At 49.1% G+C, this 15,692-nt stretch overlaps 1 protein-coding gene across 1 annotated transcript in view; it reads left to right on the forward strand.

The window, feature by feature from the left end:
- The window catches only part of LOC104548375 (AP-1 complex subunit beta-1), a gene marked incomplete at its 5' end in the record, with an annotated part of 54,880 nt that overhangs the window by 27,224 nt on the left and 11,964 nt on the right, over window positions 1-15,692 (forward strand). The window contains 4 exons of the mRNA XM_010194380.1: window positions 2,928-2,969; window positions 4,828-4,974; window positions 6,663-6,808; window positions 9,025-9,154. Coding sequence (XP_010192682.1) covers window positions 2,928-2,969; window positions 4,828-4,974; window positions 6,663-6,808; window positions 9,025-9,154 — 465 coding nt within the window. The remainder of the gene's footprint in view (window positions 1-2,927; window positions 2,970-4,827; window positions 4,975-6,662; window positions 6,809-9,024; window positions 9,155-15,692) is intronic.

Here is a 15,692-nt window from a genome sequence, read left to right on the forward strand (position 1 = left end):
GTCCCCAGCACGGAGCCAGGAGGCTGCTGTGCGCAAACCCCTCCTGCGAGCAAAGCGGGGCGTCAAGGGGAGCAGGTCAGAGCTTCCTGGCATTGTGAAGGAATCTTTTCTGCCACAAAGCAGAGTCGTGGGGAGCAATCTAGAAATAAGGAGGCTCAGGGGTAAATTCTGAGGCAATGAGGGTTTTTCCTGCCTTGTAGGGGGTGAGAGTCTCAACTCAAGACAAGCAATGAATCCGAATTCTCCTTTTCCCCCAAGGCCTGGCAGTTAGAGAGAATGGAGGATGTGCAGATAGCTCGAGGAACCCCAGGATGTCTTTCCTTCCCCCCTCCGCAGCAAGTGGACACAGATACCACTGCACGGGTTTTGTTGAGGTTGGGTTCCTCGCCTGCAGCTTCTTATGATGAGAGTAGTAGGAAAGGGTAGAACAGTTAACATCTGGCATCGTTATGTGGAGTTACTCAGTAGTTTTTATTATTTCCATAATACCCTTTGTAAAATGCTTTCTGCTTCATAAACCGGTCTCTCTCTGGCTTCAGACAGCAGCACCAGGAATGCTCTGTGCATGCAATAGCATCTGGAAACGCACTGGATTCTTTACCTTCTTTTGCTTTTCCTCTGGACTTCCCTGCCTGTCACTGTAATGCATGCAGTTCATCTATGTGCAAGACTCTGAACAGGGCTGAGGTGAAATAGTTGCATTTATTACCCCTCAGTGAGCCAGTAACGAGATGTAAATGATCTGATGAATTACTCTAAAACACAGCTTGGCTTAAAGAGCTGTCTGTAGAATAAAACTCTGCTCTGCCAGGCTGTTCTGGTGGGCAAGACCTGACGGTGTATAAGCCCTATTTTCTAAGCTCAATGTTAATTGGATTTGCATCGTCTGGCTGGCTTCCTTTGGTCTGGGGCTGAGCCTTCTTTTGACTTTGGAACAACTCACACTTACGTGTTACCTTTTGAGCTGAGAAAGATGGGACTTGTGCGGTGCACTGTGGACAGCAGGAGGACGGGCTCCTGTGTGAAGAGGCGGCTGTTGCAGGAGATGAAGGATGTCCTGGAAATTTATGCTATGGCCCCAAGTAGGGATCAACTGAATCTCACACAGGAAAAAAAGCTCTTAAGGCTTCTTAACAAAAGGCAAATCGTGCATGATTTGTGCTTCTCTAACACTTACTTATGGTGGCTCATATTGCATTGGTGGCTCCTGTGGGGACCAGGGGAAGGCGAGATGCTGAGGGATAGAAGTGGGATCCAGAATAGCACAGGGATTTGTCACATTTTCTGGGTTTCTTGCAGGCTAGCTATCATCTAGTAAATCAGTGTCTTGCAACTTTGCTGCTGTTCTCAGGGCATTTTAACCTTTTAATCTGTGCTCTGAAGGAGAGAAGTATGAGACTTTGTGGTCCCTCTTGACCAGTGTAAAATACACTTGCTGTGAGATGTCCCAGGGACCGGGCTGGCGGGGCCAGAACCAAGTTGAATTTCCAAGTGCAGAGGGGAAGGTTGGAGCTGTTTTGGCTCTAAGCACAGGCGCTGGAAGCTTTTCCTTTAGCTACACGATGCATTTCTTTCAATACCTCAACACATCAGTGTCTATTTGAACAGCCTCTGTTGACCCAGTTTGTCAAATGCTTTTTTGAAAGCAAACAAACTCCCCACACCGTAACGATGTGGAAGAGCAAAGCCACCTACGAGGCGAGCTGCGTTGTTCTGCTCTGCCAGTCCTGCCTTTAGCCCCCTGCTCTTTGTCCTCCCTGCACGCTGTCAGGGCATGGTCCTTGTCTGAACGGGATCAAAAACCAACCCTTGCACTCGCCAAAAAGCTACCATGGTCTCCTGAACAAACGCCTAGGACACAGATAAGCCTGGAGAAGTCTCTGCAGTGGATAACGGCTGCAGATCCGTGCTTGTTTCCTCCTGGCTATCAGTCATCCGTCGAGCGCCCTATAAATATTCACAGGAGTGATGCTGTAGTCACAGACAGAGCTTGTGGCCAGGCTTGGAGCCTGTGCTGATTGCTGAATTCTTTCAAGCGCGTGGAGTGGTGTGGATGTTGAAAACAAAGGGGCTTTATCATTGAGAAAGGGGTCTGCATGCTCTGTAAAGGGACCCTGTGTTAGGACAGCTGCTGGGTGGGCTGCAGGAGGGCTCCAGGGAGGATGTGTTTATGGAGGGTGGCGCGCAGTGGCTACTTCAGTCGCTTCAGACTGGAGCTGTGGAGCTTGGCAGAGATGGTTACTGAAATATTCTCCTGCACCGCGGGCTCTCTTTACTATTCGAGTGGCCCGTTAGATCATGAAGCTGTTTTTTCCTGTCCAAGGGAGGGGAGCACCTTCGAAGGGTAGGCAGAGCCCCCCTGTCTGAGCTGTTGTGCCAGCCCGCACGGATCCCGTTCCCTTTCTTCCTCGCCACTGAGAAGAGCCGCATGTCAGAGGAGCGTAGCCAAGATGCATTGTGTTTTGCCGTCGTTCGTGGCTGTTCCCTAGAAAACTCAAGCTTTCAGGCAGCGAGCTTCCTGTCAGTTGTATTTTTATTGCATTTCACAGCTACCCCGCTGGGTTCTGTGGAGCTGCTCAGGGCTCCTGGCAGCCGGCGCCGGGGGGGCTGAAGATGGGAGCGCTGATGCACAGAACGTGGAGAGTTGTGCAGAGTTGTTGGTGCTCGTGACAGGCCCGAGAGGGAACGGGTTTTTGCTCTTTACCAACCTGCAGGACACCCCTGTCCGGAGTAGGTGTGGGGGGTAGTTCTGCAAACAGCTCTGCTCACACAGCACCAAAGAAGCCCCTCTGTTGCCTGTGCTTTCCCAGCGTTGCGTTTCTGTCTGTCCTGTGCGCAGTGCGGTCGACTGAGCTCTGCTGCGGCCATCTGACACTTGGCTTAAATGAACTCGGTCTTTCTCTCCTCTCTCTCCTTCTCTCTTGCAGCTTGGCAGTGACCTTGGCGGGGGCATTGGAGGAAGCCCGGCAGTAAGTGCCATTCCATTTTTTTCCCCGATTTCAAAAGCTGCTCGAAGCTGAGGGTTTTTAAGTATAACCTCCCCCGTTATGTGCTGGAAAACGCTTTAAATCCCTGAAGAAGTTTGGAAATGGACGAATGCAGCTGAAACACACAGGTCCCCACCTATGCTGCCTTGAGTCCAGCTCTCGCCTGGGCTTTCCTAAGAGCAGCCAGGGCCAGAGCTGTCGACTCTCACCTGCTTGGCACTTCTTTTTCAGAGCTTTTTAGTGTGAGCACCAGCGTTAACACTGGCAGTGCCCAGTCCTTGTGCACCCGCTTTGGCAGCTGAAAGGCCAAGGCCGCTGACCTCTCTACTCACAAAGCCTGTTCTGCTGTAACCCTAACGCAGCGTCACCGTGGATTTGTCCAAACTCGGTGCTTTTTCTCCTTCCAAATGCCACATAAGATTTTTCCTGGTTGTCAGGATCGGGTGCTCTGAGCTTTCCTACTGCTGGTTGGTGCCGAGCTCTGCCGCCGAGCTCTGCCACCTGCCTGCTTCTCTGTGCCTGTGCTTTGGGAGCATCCTCGTGCCTCGAGCACGTGCTGGGACACAGGAGACTTTCACGCTGCTTCCAAAGCACCCTTGGCTTCAGATACATACCAGCTTCATCCAGGAGAGCACGGGGGAAGGATGCAGGATGACTTGGAGACCTGGAGGGGTAGGAGGGAGCGTGCCTCCAACCCACAGCCAAAAGCCATCTCCTGTCCCTCTTCCCAGAACTGTGGAGCCAGTAACTCAGTGAGAAAAGTGTACTCAGTAATTCAGTGAGTAAAGCGTACTCAGTTCTGCAGCGAGGGCTTTTCAGAGACCCTTGTTAGGGCTGCAGCCATTCTCTCTCCTTCTTTCCCTGTGGATCTTGCATTCCTTTCGAACTTCAGCACAAGGGCAGAGGAGAGCCAGTGGTACAGATACCTGTAGCCCCCAGGTCACACACTTTGGCATGGGAGATACCCTGTGGAGATCCTACCTACAAAGCCAGGTCTCTGCCTTCCTGGGTCAGCATAACCCCCCTGTCCAAAGACCCCCATCTCAGGTGGGTCCCTGAACACAGAATGCAGGGAGACTTCAGACCCAGGCCTGTCTCCAGTATTTCCCGTTTCCCTGCCGTAGCCATTCTGCCTGTCTCTGGGCTGCTGACTGGTGAATCCTGTTCTCATCCTAATTCCTCCTGCCCCAGCATTAAAACTTGGCAGCCTAAGTTGAGTGTGACTGTCCCACCGGGAGCTGGGCACCTAAAGGTTAATATTCTCGGTTTAATGCCCTCATTTTATGCCCTTATTGCAGAAAGGTTGTCCTCTGGCAGACAGACACAACTGGTTCTGCTTGCCGTAATCAACCTCTTGGGCCACAGTGCTGAGAAAGCAGAGCTCTGGCTTTGGGTGGGAGTGCACAATGCGGTCATGACTCCCTTGCTATCTCTGGATATGCAAAATCTTGCAGATTCCTGAAGACTGTCGTAGCTGGGGGAAGAGTTGAAGCGGTTTTTTGTTTTCCCTGGGTTTATGTAGGGTAGATCCACAAAGCATATTGTCTTTATGAGAAGGAGAGATGGAGAAGAAAGATTCCTCTACAGTAGGAATAGATAACTGGAGCTACAAAATATTATGTGGAAGCTATTGCGTGGCTGAGGTGACAGCCAAGTGTAGGGATTAGTTGCCAAGAGCTTTAGAATTCAAATGCATTATTTAGCACTATTGATAACTCGGCGAAGAAGCTGCAAATGGCTTTAAAATATTTAGGATATTGCCTGAGTTCATACTTTATTTAATAAGTAGCAGTCTTGATGTGTGATCTTAATCGGTGCCTGTTCTTTGTAACCCCTCCAGGTGGGACAGACCTACATCCCCTCCTCCGTACCGGCCACCTTTGCCCCTTCGCCCACCCCGGCTGTGGTGAGCAGTGGACTCAACGATCTCTTCGAGCTCTCGTCTGGTATAGGCATGGCTCCTGGAGGATATGTGGCTCCAAAGTCTGTACGTAAGGAGAAAGAATTGTCCTCAGTATATTGCCTTAACTTGGGCTACAAGAAGTCTGAGATTGCTCACTTGTCCCCTTTATTGTGGATCTTTGGTGCTATTGGGGCACCTTAGTTCGACTCGGTGCCATTAGGGATGCCCTGGGTTTTTCCCAGGCAGAGTTACAGTGCATTGGAGACCATTTTCACAGAATCACACAGAATGGCTCGGTTGGAAAAGCCCTCTGAGATCATCACGTCCAACCGCTCCTGTCTACCCCCTAAACCATATCCCTAAGTACCTCATCTACCCGCTCTTTAAACACATCCAGGGATGGTGACTCCACCACCTCCCTGGGCAGCCTGGTCCAGCTTCTGACGACCCTCTCAGTACAGAACTTCCTCCTTAGCTCTGACCTGAACCTCCCTTGGCACAGCTTGGTGCCGTTTCCCCTTGTTCTATCCCCCATCACCTGGGAGAAGAGACCAGCACCCACCTCTCCACAAGCTCCCTTGAGGCAGTTGTAGGTGGTGCTGAGGTCTCCCCTCAGCCTTCTCTTCTCCAGGCTAAACAAGCCCAGTTCCCTCAGCCACTTCTCATAAGGCTTGTTCTCCAGACCCAATTTTAGTTGTTACAGACTTTTGGTTTCTTCAGCAGTTCCCTCATTTTGCCTGTAACAATATTACTCCAAAGAATGGCCAATATAAGACAAGAGAATTTCAATTTTGTCAGAGCAGCTTTCCTGGAGACCTGCTTCTTAGCAGGTTTCCCCAGGAAACTGAGGGCAGGATACAATTTGCCACAACTTCCATGGAAGATTGGTTTGTTTGGAGGAATCCAACGTGACAGTGAAGATAAAATCCCATGATTGGGCTGAACGTGCCGCAGTGCAGTGTGAATAAACGCTCCGTTAGTGACAGCGATCGCAGATGCGCTGACCGAAGCGTGCTTCATCTGAGCGATTCGTGAGGGGCAGAACACGGTTCTGGTAGCGGGCTGTGGAGCAGCCCCAGGGAGCTCAGGATTAGCCTTTCATGCCTGAAAAGGAACAAACAGAAATTAGTACTCTTGTTAAATAATCAGTGGCTGAAGTCATCATATGAACTACAGGATCTCAAGGTACTGCAGAGCATACTCAAAGCTTTTGTTCTGTGTGAATATCACACTAGAAATAAGACCAAGTACCAAAGAACCCACTAATTTTGAGCTAAGTACTTCATTTTGCACCACGCAGGTTTGAGTCTGGGTTTTTCCCACAGAGATGATTTGGGAATCCAGAACCCAAACTGCTAATAGCATCAGCCCTGTGATTTTATTTGGTTCAAACTTTAGTACTGTCCTGCCCCTCATAGCCCAAGAGCTCCTTGGAGAAGCCTGTCCCCCAGCAGATGTGGTAAGTCTCACATTAGTGTGATGAACACAAGCTTTCACTGTTTCTTGTGCACACTGATGTTATAGTATAAATTCTTACGTGAGTGCTGTGAACACACATTAGGAGCAGCGAGCTTATTTTTCATTGATGAGCTTGATCTTCTCAATACCCCATGTCTTACCTTCCCTGTAGTGTCTCTTTAGCATTTGTGGGCTTAATGTGCCAATGTAGCTGGATTTCCAAACTCAGGACTCTTCTGTTGTTTGGAAAACTGTGCTTGTTTGTGATCTTCAGGCCAGACTTCTCATCCTGAGTGACGTCTCTTGTGTTCCAGGTTTGGTTGCCTGCAGTGAAGGCTAAAGGGCTGGAGATCTCGGGTACGTTCAGTCACAGGCAGGGACACATCTACATGGAGATGAACTTCACCAATAAGGCTCTGCAGCACATGACCGACTTTGCCATTCAGTTCAACAAGAACAGGTAAGAAATCAATACACTTTGTTAACAAAATGGTACAGGGAGGGCTTTGATGTAGGTATATAATGCAGCCATGGGAACAGCTGGATGGTACAGCCTCTTCGTCACACCACAGTTGTGTGAAAGGGCGGAAAAGACAGACTGATAAATCTGTGAGGAACAAGGCTGCAGACGGTCCCATTGTTCTAGCTCTGGAACAGCGCCTGCCCATTTAATCTCTGCAGGGTTTTAAAGCAGCCCCCTGAGTTGTTAGGCAGGTTACTGGTTTTATAGCCAGGAAGTGCCCTGAGGAGAGTGAGAGCATAAACAGGCAAGTGTTTTTACTGCACGAGTATCAACCCGTAGTGCCTCTGCCTCATGACCTAATTGCTGTGCTGCCCCTCAGACTGTCTGGAAGTACGGCTCTCATTAATAAAGCTGTTTGTCAATGAAGGAGTTGCAAGGTAAGAGCCTATGGCACATGTTTTCCCTGTAATTGGCAGCGGAATAATTTTGTCAGAAGGAGCAGCCACTTGAATGTTTAGAGCACACCAATTTTGCTTAGAAATCCATCACAGCCAAGAGACGTGACAGGGCAGTACAGCCCCAGTGTCTTCCCACAAATACCCCCCCAGTCAGAGAGCTTATCATGTGGTTTGTGTGTTATCTTGAGGCTCGTTCTTATTAAGACTGTAAATAATATCTTGTGGCTGAAATGTTCCCCATATTTCTTAATATTTTTTCACTGGAAAAGGGTTCTCTGTGCTAAAGATCCACTGAAACCATCTCTTAAATATCACCGTTAGCCTTGCAAATTCGGGATTTCTTGGGACGAATAATATTTACTTACAAAAGACATTATGCTAAGTAAGGCTTGGTAAATGTTCTCTCTGGACTGCTGTATTTTCTGTAGAGTTTTGCTAAGCTGCTGTATGTAAATGTGTCATGCAAATTGGCCTGGAAAAAAAGCCGTTTCGCTTGTGCTTTTTCCTCATCCATCAAGCTGTGTTCTAGCCACACCTACATGGTACCTCTCAGGGATCTTAGAAGTTTAAATACTGGACAGTAAACCAGCAGTATCTCCTTTTTGCAGCCTATCAGCACACGCTCCATATACAATCTATTACAATTTACTCTTCTGCAAACGCTGTTCTCCTGCCACCGCTTTCCACTGCGGCTGATGCATTGGAAAGAGCTGCAGTGGACTGGCTCTTTAGGTTTAAATATTAAGGTTTGTGATTGGGAAGTTTCTGTTGCTTTCCCCCCTCTCCTGCTGCTGCTGATCGCATTCACTGCAGTCTTGGGATAAAGCATTAAAAAAATAAGTGAAAGCTAGAGCTCGAGCGTGCTGTGATACCACAGGCACTTAGCAGCAAAATGCAACCTTGTTTTCCCTCTGAGTCTTAGGGAAAACACGAGGGCTTATGTCCCCCAAGGTGAAACGGCTCAAGAAGGCAATCACGTGGCTGAAAATGTTCTTATTTCAGCTCCCTAGAGTTGGAAACTGAGGAGAACAAAGGATGGGGCATCTTCTGCTTTCTGAAGGAGTGACATACCCAGTACACTTGCAGCTGACTCTGTGCAGAGACAGCATCAGCTTGTGTGTGTGTGTGAAATAAAAATACACACCTGTATTTGTTCCTGTAAGTGCTCCGTCACCTCTGAGCTAATCTAAATTCTGCTAGAGAGAAACGCAGTCATTAGTGGACACCAGAACTCTCTTATGCATCTGCACTTCCATTTGCTCTTGGAGAGAAGCTGGTACACAGTACAGAAGTGTCCTGTTAAATGGGAGCTGCTTTTCCTCTTCTCCTCACCAAGTAGAGGTGGCTGGGGAATTCAATGCCTCTTGGACTGAACTGTTGAGTAAACCTTTGCTTTGCTGTAGTGGTGTACGTCCCCAGCTGAAGGAGTCTCAAACCCAGAGCAGAGCCAGACGCTGTCATTCGGGACCAGACAGCTGGCTGCGTTGATTCATTTGTTCTGCAGGGCTGTTACAAACCACCTTCTCCTCCTTGGCTGTGTATTTGTTCTGTGTTGGCTCCAGTTCCTTCCTCCGTGGCTCCCAGTGATACAACAGCCATGCAGTGTGTGATGTGCTCCGCTTCTCGTGCTCTGCAGCTCTGTAAGAGAGCCCACAGGCCTCTGAGTGCCAGCTCAGGAGCAGTGCTTGGCAAAAGGGAAGGAGGTGTTGGTCACTGCACTGCTGCTCTCATCGCCTCTGTTTTTCTCTTGCTCAGCTTCGGAGTCATCCCGAGCACCCCCCTGGCCATTCACACGCCTCTGATGCCAAACCAAAGTATTGATGTCTCCCTGCCCCTCAACACCCTGGGCCCAGTCATGAAAATGGAGCCTTTGAACAACCTTCAGGTAAGGATTGTCTCTTCCTGGGCAGGAGAGGGTGCTCAGCCCGGTTTGTTTGGCTCAACACAACGTGTTCCAACTCTAGTAACAGAATACCACGTGTATAGGGTAAGCAGGCAGACTTCATGGATGTGGGCCATGTGTCTGGCCAAAACTTCCTGAATTTTGTGAGTTTGCCTTTTCAAACACCTCAAACCCACTGCTTGCATCTGTGTAGATTGAGATCTTTGTCTGCCTCAGTAACACTCTCTTCTGCACACTGGGCACCAGGTTTGGTTGAGTTTATGAACTGGAGCTGGTCTGAGCAGAGAAAGTGCTTGCCTGTGGTGGAGCAGGCAGTGAGAGCTGTCAGCAAGAATTGAGGCAATTAAAGGAATTGCAGGGAAGATGGCAGCTGCTGAGTGATTAATATTTCTCTAGTGCTCTTAACTTCCAGGGTGCTTTACAAAGGCATTGGCACATCCCTGCCCCAGATAGCTTAATCCAAGGCAAACAAGATGAGTTTCCAGGAAAGGCAGAGGAGAAACGGTGTAAGCAGCTAATGTTTCATTAATGAGGCTGGTGGTGTGTGTCGGGGACAGCATTTCCCCAGAAGAGGCTTTTCATCAGATTGGGCTGCCGATCTGATAAAGACACAGCAGATCCAGGGAGATGTTCCCCTCTGGTCTGCAGCAGAGACACTCTCCATGAGTCCTGGTGTGCCTCAGGGGCACTGGTCTTGACGTACTCCTTCAGCAGACGGTTCTCCCTGGAAGGGAACTCTTCCCCAGTGCTGCCCAGTGCAGCAAAGCTGTAGAGCAGGGCTCAGCCAGAGACTCCTGCCTCTGCTCTGTGCGGCTGGGTCCTCCGGGATGATTTTCCCGGTATCGCGGTTAACTTGCGCTGTAGCATCTCTCGCTTGCCTCGAGTCTCCAGGAGATGGAAGTAGGTTGGGTTCCTGCGGCGTAGCAGCCCATAGGGGGGATGTTTTGAAGCAGCTCATCCTCTTTTTAGATGAAGAGGATGCAATGGAAGTTACTATTTATTCTGCCTGAGCAACTGTTTTTTCCCTTCTTTTGACTTCCATTCTGGGGCTTATGACTTATTGATGAGTCTTTGGGCAAACAGCTCGAAATAGCTTCTCTGGCGCTCAAACGAGCAGTCCTACACTCGGGCTCTGCGCTCAGTCAGGCGCCGGGGGAGCGTGCGGCCGGTGAATGAATGACATGTGCTTGTCTTCACAGAGGGCTCCTGCAGCCTGCGGGGACGCTGGATTCCCTCTGCGGCCAGGTCACGGGCTGGGGGTCTGCTGTGATAGGATCTACCTCCTGCTCTGCAGGAAATCTGGGGAGTCTCCGGGAGGTGATGGTCCTGAGCTGTCTCCATAACACCAGGGACTCTCTCAATGAAGCATTCTCAAGTTGCCACTTCCTTTGATCAGGGAAGAAGTGAAGTATTTGGGTTATTAAATCTCTAAAGGAACCAGAACGCGGTTTGTTTCTTGTAGCATCTTCTCCTAGAACAAAGCGAAGAGAAAACACGCGAGGAAACCTCCAGCTACCTTCTATTGAGACAACGGAGCGTTCATTAGTGCCAGACTTAGTTGCTAATTTGCTAGCGCTCTGATTGCCATAGGAGTTGGCTGCCCTTTTACAATTGGGGAAGCTGCCATATGGAGTAATAGTATATTTTTCTGCACAGAGTTGAATCATGGTAGCAGATGCCAAGTTAAAAAGAGCACTCCCCTTAACTTTTTTGACAGCAGTGGGTTTGATGGAGCTTTGTCATTGCCCTGACAGCCACAGCTCTGGTTTGGTTTTGTGAGTTCATGTAGAAATTATCTGTCCTGAAACATTCCGAAATCATTTTGATGACCTACTTAGGGAACAATTTATAGCATAATATAGGAGTAGAGAATACAAATGTTCCTGTATTCATTGAAGAACCAAAACACTCATCAAGTTGAATTTGCTTAATGTGGTTTTTCTGAGCTGTGGAACATTGAAGTTGACGCAGGGCTGGTTTGAACCTGGGGACCTTATGTTCATCTCCTGTTCTGGTGGGGGTTTCTGTTTTAGTAACAGGAAAAATAAGTCCTGAAGTAACCAAACTGATAGCTTTCAACTTTTTGTTATGTTAATTAGAAACTTCAAAGTCTTGCTGTGTCTTCCTTAGGCAACTATTTCAGCAGTAATGAATTCCAGTCTTGTTCAGGTTATTTTTATGACCGTTTCGAGTCTTTCACCCAACGCAGCTGGTTTAATCTTAACATTTGTAATCATGGAAAGAAAGCTAACAACACGAGTTAACCAAAAAGGCGTTTTCACAGGTAGATGAGGTGCTGTGGTTCCCCTTCCAGAGCTGCCTCTGCCCAGTGGTGTGCGAGAGGCTGTGCTGAGCTTCACGAGTATTTGATGGCAGTGGCTCTAGGAGTTGGACAGGACTGCTTGGGTCTTGGAGTTGCCTTTTCACTCTTAAAGCCATGGAGCCCCTCTGATGACACATGGGCTGTCAGGCTTGTACCTGGTGAGGTTGGTGGTGTATCTTTGCCACTATGTGTATGGGACCTGGAGCTCTCCAAGAGGAAAAAAGGTCCTGAAATAGGGATTTGCGTTTGTGAGGAATCTTCTTTCCAGATACTTCAGCTTCAAGTCAAATTTGGAACAAGAAAATACCTGGGATGAAAGCTTTTCTCTGCTAAAGAGAACCACTGTTCCTATTAAATGGCCTTTCAGGGGCTGTGAATTGCTGCAAAATGAAAATACCTCATCTGTTCACTTGGGTACGTGCGAATTGCTCCCCTAACTCTGGAAATGGGTGAAGTGGAGCCAGTTTCGGAGAGTTTCCCAGCTCATGCCTGGCCTGTCATGGCATGGTATGACAGTCTCCACTGTGAGATGGTAACCACTTGCAGGAGATGATACAGTCAAAAACAAGCCACGGGGACTCCCGGAGCAGCAGCAAAGCTGAGCCATTTGAGCCCAGGCAGATGCCATCCTCTTGGGATCCCCATTCAGAACTGGCAGTCAGTGCGTTGCCTTCCCCAGCGTTACCTGCTGGCAGGTGCCAGGGCTGGTTTTTGCAGCTACTGAGCATGCAACGGAAAGAAGTATAGCTTCAAGTCTTCAAAAAGGATCTGTCGAGTACTGAAAGGGAATGCCAGCTGCATTTCTTCCTGAAAAGTGACACTTGGGGATGCAAACCTCTCCCTTGCTGCTGAGCACTGTGAGGTGCAGGACGTTTTTGTGTTTTCCAATGAGTTTGACAAAACATTTCTATAAAGGCAATGAAGGTGCAGCTTCTTCACTGAGAACAGCTCGGTCTTGCTGGTGCGCTAGGTCATATTTGTCCTTCCACGCTGCTGTAACTCATCATCTGTGCTGCTCCGCTCTTCAGCATCTCGCTCACAACACAGAGCCACTGGAGCTCTCATTCATTGCAAGTGTTAACCTGTCTCGGGTCACAAACGCAGGGCTCTCTGTACTTGGAAACAGATTTCACACATTCAAATCTCCATAAAAAAAAACCAAGGCTAAGAACCAGGGTGAGCAGCAAGTCCAGCCAGCAAATGTTCTCCCTTGAGAGCCTGCTCAACAAATGGCACAATATCTGCCTGTGTGTGAGCTGTGTCCAAATTGCTGGACCAGCCACCACAGCACAGCCCTGGCTTGCTGGATGTGGAAGGTGCTTGCTTGGGTTTGTTGCCTGGGTTGCTTTTTAACAGCCTCTCCTAGCGAGGGTCTTATTGCAGCAAAGAGAACCCTCCTGGGAGCTCCCTGAATTAAGGACTCGGATCGCAGCTTGGCGTCTGCGGCCGGTTCCTAGCTCCGCTGTGCGAAGCTGCTGCCTTGCTGATTAAGGGCAGCTCTGCCACATGGTACGGCACAGTGGATAAAATGTGCGTTTTGAACTCTGAGTGCAGCCAGACGCACGCCAGAGCACAGCCCTCCCGGTAACGCGCTGTTCCCTGCCGGTTGACGCAGGCGGCGGCTCCGGAGGTGACGGCCGTGGCTGGGGCACAGCACAACGCTCGCTGTCTGCGCACAGCTCCGCTGCCCGGGCTCCACTCTGGTGCTGTACGTAGAGCACTCGGCTGTTGAGAGCCTGTCAGGTCCCAAAAACTCTCTGTGTCTAAATGAAGAGGAGTAGCGAGCGCTCCCCGGGGGCATCTGACAGCCAGAGCAGCAGAGTGGCACAGAATAAACCATGACCTTGTGCTGGCAGAGGTGGAAAAGACTGCAGAGAGGAGTTGTTCTCGCCTTAACAGTTTGGCTGTTACCAGGCTCTAAAGCAAAACCCAACTAAAATCCTTAATTTAGTGTAGGTGCTAATGGGATTCCAAGTGGGTATGTTGTGTACTTGCTGCTGATGGAAAGCATCTGTGTTGCTTTCAGACTTGACTTTGGAAGTCGGTTCTTATGCTCAAGTCTGGGATTTTAAGCATCGGAAACCTACACTATTGGAGGAAATAACTTAGCGTTGTTCTTACAAGCTCCTCTTCCCCAAAATCCCATGTGGTTGCTGTCAGAGGGTTGCAGTGCAAGAACGGGCATCGGGAGGGTGCTCGTGCTGCAAGGTGAGCAGCTGTGTTCCAGGGGTTATTTCCAGAGGTGCTGCTTCCTGTAGTCGGATCGTGAACAAGACCAGGAGTGTTGGGAGCCCCGGGCCAATTTCTAGTGGGCTCACGCCTTCTGAGCAGTGAAGCATCACATGAAAATCTGCCACCTTTTGACTTTTATCCCTCAGAAGTTTTGTAGTCTGCTTGGTTAGATTCACAAGGTAGCGATGGTTGTTCTCTTTTCTTTCAAAAAGATCACAGCTGGAAAGCCATTTTTATTGAAAACGCTGCTGTTTTGACTCTCAAATGTCTGAAGCTGAAAATCTTGTTAAGGATTTCATAGTTCGTGTCCAGGTCGGCAGGTTAAAGCTGCAAAGCCACGGGCAAAGTTAGGCTGTACTGCAGGATTTATTGGATGTGAGTGGTCTTGTCCTAGCGCTGTAGGTTTAGGGAGGCTGTAGCTTGTTTCCTTTCCTGTTTGCAGGCGTTATTTGTCACAGCTGGTTTCTGCATCATTACAGACCCTTGCAAGCTGCCACGTGATGCCATTATGAACCCACTGATGCAGTTTGGGAGGAAGGCTGGCGTGTGGCTTGCTTTTCTTTGCTGAGAAGAAATTGCACTTCAGAGCATCTTAATTGGGTGGCTCTCCAGAGTATAGCCAAAGCAGCTTACTCAGTGTGTTTCTGCAGAGTTGAGAAGCAGGTCAGCAGATACCTTTTTATAGCATTCTTATAACTGCAGGGACAGGGTTAGCATATTAATTTGGAGTGTGCCTCTAGAACCGTGACTGGAGAGAGAGTAGAGCCTGCTTCCCAGCCCCTCTCATAAGAAACTGCTGTTGTATGGCAACAACAATTAGCCACAAAAGCGAAGTAATCTCTGTTGTTCTAAGGCAAGGCAATTAATCATTCAACCAGGGTTGGAGAAGACTTGGGGTCGTGCAGTGTCGTCTCTGCTAGGCTTTGTTGTTTTGCCACAGTTCCTCTTACTGAGTGCATTGTCAAGGCTGATTTTAAATACTCCCAGCACTGGAACTTGTCCCTTCCTCAGGAAATCTTTGTGCTGCTTCATCTTTCTCAGTATCAAGTTTTCCCAGACGTTTAGCCTCAATTTTTCCTCTTCTGGCTCTTCTTTGTGAGCCCAGCACCTGGAATGGCCGTGCTGCTGTCCCTTCCCCAGCTCTCCCCTCCAGACTGAGGTGCGTTTTTGGCTGCTCACCCAGTTTGGCCAATCTCATTTTGCAGAGGTGAAGCCCCTGAGTCCACCCATGAATCTGCTTTGACGCCAGCAGTCGGAGCATCTGACAGCTCCCCCTTACAGAGGACCATTTCATAAGTTTTTTTTCTAGGTTGCACCATCATTTACATGGGCTTAGTGGGCTTTAAACTAATCCCTTCTTAAGCTGGTTTGCACTGTGGGCATTAAGTATAAGCTGGTACCTTTAGTAATGGCTGAAAGCAGGAACCCCACAGGCTGTCACGTCTACCTTTCTGCTGTTCTTTGCACCTCGGGGACCTTCCCAGTTGCTCAGGAAGTTCATTCAGGAGCTTGATCTCCTACCACTCGTCCTCTGGTTTGCATGCACGTCTAATCAGATGGCTTGCGTTTGAATTCCCTGGCTTTTTCCTCTCCCTTGTCTGTCTGCAGCTGTTTTTACCGACATTCAGGGGTGTCTCTCTAAACCTGCTGCTATGGGACAGTAGCTTTTCCCCAGCAGAACACTAATGTATGTCATTATTAACGTGAATGGAGTTTGTCTTGGCATAAATCTTTGTAGCAACGAGTTTATTTCTTCGGCGCGTCGTTTAGCGCGGTCTGGTTTGTGTTTCAGCTGGGCAACAAATTGGAGGACTCCTTCTGGGATTTTTTTTCAAAGGAAACAGGAGCTCAGCACGCTCCTGCAACTCAGGGCTCCCCACACAACCTCCATTCTGGGTCTCTCACAGACTGAGTTTCCTGCTCTGCAAGCCGTGGCAGGGAACTGCTGAACTGACCTGCTGACAC

Source organism: Mesitornis unicolor, unplaced genomic scaffold (genome assembly GCF_000695765.1).
Source record: "Mesitornis unicolor isolate BGI_N332 unplaced genomic scaffold, ASM69576v1 scaffold14431, whole genome shotgun sequence".
In the NCBI taxonomy this organism is placed as follows: Eukaryota; Metazoa; Chordata; class Aves; order Mesitornithiformes; family Mesitornithidae; genus Mesitornis; species Mesitornis unicolor.